Source organism: Limulus polyphemus, unplaced genomic scaffold, assembly GCF_000517525.1.
Source record: "Limulus polyphemus unplaced genomic scaffold, Limulus_polyphemus-2.1.2 Scaffold4476, whole genome shotgun sequence".
Taxonomy (NCBI): domain Eukaryota; kingdom Metazoa; phylum Arthropoda; class Merostomata; order Xiphosura; family Limulidae; genus Limulus; species Limulus polyphemus.
In genome coordinates, this window is record NW_013670086.1 from 10795 (window position 1) to 14738 (window position 3944).

General features: G+C 33.7%; 1 protein-coding gene across 1 annotated transcript in view; it reads right to left on the minus strand.

Moving 5' to 3' along the window:
* LOC106471216 overlaps positions 1-3944 on the minus strand; it is a 22529-nt gene that overhangs the window by 1406 nt on the left and 17179 nt on the right. Inside the window, exon 4 of the mRNA XM_013931806.2 lies at positions 3235-3364. Within this exon, the coding sequence (XP_013787260.1) occupies positions 3235-3364 (130 nt within the window). The remainder of the gene's footprint in view (positions 1-3234; positions 3365-3944) is intronic.

The window sequence follows — 3944 nt, forward strand, 5'->3', positions numbered from 1 at the left end:
AAGATCTTGAAAGGAGTAAACACTAGAAAAATACATACGCCTATACCACATTTAGGCCCGGCATGGCCAGGTGGTTAGGGCGCTTGACTCGTAATCTGAGGGTCGCGGGTTCGAATCCCCGTCACACCAAACATACCAACCTCTGCCTTTGCATTGTCCCAAGTCCAGGATGAGAAAGGAAGAAAGGCTAGCAACTCCACCCAGTAAAAACCAACCTGGTACAAGTAACTGCAACAACACCTTCTGTTGACGAGGTGTTGTTGCGGCCCTATGTTCCACTGGGAGTTTACAGGAATAAAAAAAACACGTTTGGGCGATATTTAAGACAAGTATAGAGTATTAAAAATAATTATGGAAACAGAGGACAAAATGAGTATATTATGGAAATTACACATGATAGAATAACATATTTTATGTAAAAAGGAAATGTTGCTTAATGCAGTGTTATGTTAACATGGCATAATGTGACTGGGTGTCAGGCTACCAATCTGAAAGTGCAAAACCAGTAAAAGGCCTATATAAGTATAGCCAGTAATACAATTTTAGAGTTTGAAACTTATGATGAACACGATGATTTCTGGACAAGCGCATCTAAATCCAAGTTTTATCTGAAGAAGGCTGCTCTTATCGATATATCACAGCATAAAATCCTGAAGAAGGTTCGGGAAATTGGCATTGTTGATAATAGAAGTGATCAAGGAAGAAAACCAAAACAATTCAAAAGTGGTATAAAGTAATAGACAAGCAGATCTTGTGAATGACCAGTAAGATACACGTTATGTCAAAATGGTCTCAGTGGGCATGTAGATGCTCGGAAACTTTTCTTGAGAAGAGGCAACAAAACAAAAAGACTGAAACAGGCAACAAAAATGAAATATTGGAATGATCAAACCTGAAAAAATTGCTCTTTACAGATGAGTCTAAATTTGATCTGTTTGGCAATAATCAACAGCAACTGCTCTAAGCAGAGAAGAGATCTGTATAACAGTCAGTGTACAACAGCTTTAGTAATGCATAGGAATTAATCAATACAATTGTGGGGCTGTATCTCAGCCAAGGGTGTCGGGAACTTAAACAGAATCAAGGGTCTCCTGACTGCCAACAGATACAGGCAGGTTCTGATTCACCAAGTCATTTCCTCAGAAACGTGTCTCATTGAGCATGGTTTCATCTTTCAAGATGAAAATGATCCCAAGCATACAACAAAAGCAGTGAAAAACCTATTTGGAAAACAAATAGACTGAAGGAAACACTCACAAAAATGTAATTGCCATATGGGGTAAAATGGATGCTGAGAAGTTAAACAGCAACCAAGTAACTTGGATGAATTGTGGGAAGTGTCACAGGACACTTGGAATAACATTCCACAATCTTTCATTAATAAACTGTATGAGAACATGAAATCATGATGTCAAGCTCTGTATAAAGCAAAGAGCTCACATACCTAATATTAATGTTCTGAACAATGTAATCGTTGGTCTTTGAATATTTCATATCATAATGCATTGTGCTTGCAGTGTGCATAAGAAACTTTAAACTCTCTTACGTATTTGTGCTTATTTGTTTAATATTATTTGCATTATATACCCATTTTGTCCTACGATTCCATACTTATTTCCAATACTGTATGTCTAAAAAATATTGGAATCATTTTTTGAGTATTAAGAATATATTATGATCAAATTTTGATTATTTACTATTTTTGACATAGAACCGGTTATAATCATAAATAACATTCGACGTTAAACTGTTACACAGTTAAAAACATTTTATTTAGGCCTATCTATGGCCTTCAAAAAGTTGATTCTACATGAAGGCCATAGATAGGCCTAAATAAAATGTTTTTAACTGTGTACCAGTTTAACGTTGAATATTATTTATGATTTTAACTTTATACACAAGTGCCAAAATACTATAAGAACCGGTTATATTGCAGTTCATTTTTGTATTTTTAAGCTTCGTTCCAATCACATTAAAAACCAATGGAAGTTACGTAAAATGTTTCAAAAACAAATATATGATAATTACTTTTAAATATCAGACCTCTTTTTGTAATGCAAAATTAATAAACGTGTTAAACTAATTAAGCAATTTCATTTTAAACGTTTAATTGGCGCAATTTTCTCCTATTTAAAGGTATTTTCAATTGAATTCCGCTCCCACGAGAAAGGTACAGTGAAAATTTCCTTATGGGAATATCTCTAACAGGACCGCGTTAAAACAGCCTTTCATTCTCATCCTTTCATTGAAATCATTCAATCGATCTATTTTTAAGACAGTATTATAACTAATGAAGTACCAACAGCTCAAAACGTTGCACTATTAGATATAATAAAAAAAACAGATTGTAGGTTATTTTAAGATTAACATTTTAGGCCAGTTCTTTTTAAATATCAGATATAACATTCATTATACGGTATTCAGCGTATGTTCTCAATGTTTTGGATATGTTTTAATATAAATATCACATTAAAGGTGAGCAAAAATGTTGTTTTATACTTAAAAACACACAAGTGAAAACTTATTTAGGAATTTAATAAAATATTATTATCGTGATCATTATTATAGGCAATCATAACAGCCTTTTTGGGAATATTCCCTCCAGAGGAGATGGTGCTGTGCCTTTCTCGTCTGAACTGTTATTCACTTAAATTATATTAAACATTTTATTAGCCTAACTGAGTGATATTATATTCTATATAACTGAGAAAGTATGCTTCTAGATTCACTATAGAACCAAGATCTGCAAAAAAAAAAATACTACTTAAAAATCTTCACCATCATCTTTTTTCCCGATAAAGCTTATGATTAATTCGTAGTAAAAAGATAATATCTACGTTAATTTTAACATGTATCGTTTGTTGTGTGACAATATTCACCACAAAATCACTCATATTTTTTACACGAGATTCTAGAACGTTGGGTTACTTTTCCTAGTTACGTGAGGTTAAAGTTTGGTGTTAAACTTTGGGATGCATGGCTGTTGGATAGTGAAGCCAGTTTACTTTGCTACGTGTACATAAATTTTAAAAATTATCTGATGATCAGATAAAAACTGCCATGCATCAAAATCACTCATATTTTTACACGAGATTCTAGAACGTTGGGTTACTTTTCCTAGTTACGTGAGGTTAAAGTTTGGTGTTAAACTTTGGGATGCATGGCTGTTGGATAGTGAAGCCAGTTTACTTTGCTACGTGTACATAAATTTTAAAAATTATCTGATGATCATACATATTTCTCCCGTCTCGATAGTGACTTCCAACGTCCTGCACTCAGTGAAACATTCTGGAGCTGGTTCTAGCGTCCATAACTTCCGTCCTTTGATCTGAGCTTGCCAAGAGGGGTATACAACGTGATCAATCTTGAAAGGATAAAAAAAAAAAGTATCATTACAAGTCCAAGATTTTTAACTTTAAAAAATAACTCCTAAATTATCATAAATAATTAGAATCTGTGCAGGTTGTGTAATATTTTCTTTTTCTCCAATGTGACTGTAGGAACTCAAATAAAATAATATTGAAGAATTTTCATTTTGAATTCATTAGGGGAAGCAGCGAGTAGCACGTGCACTAAATACTAACTAAGTAGCGTTACCGATATATATATATTTTTTCTTTCCGTATCTATTCCTTTTTTGAATGCATGGTGTATGTCGATTTCAAAATTGGGTTAGGCGTGGCTTAGTAGTTAGCGTACTCGAAGTATGACTTCGGGAAATTTGTAATTATGTGTCTTTTTTTGCCACCAAAACATGTTCCGCACTTTGGAGTCGTAAGTGTGGTATAATAGTAACGATCAAATTCCATTATTCAGTCAGATAAGAGTAGTTCAAGAGTTGGCGGTTGGTGCTGTTGACTAGCTAGTGACGACAAACAAATTTCATTATTATTATTATTGGCGTAATCTTTTCGAGGCGCTCGTTTGTTCTGAATTTTCGCGAA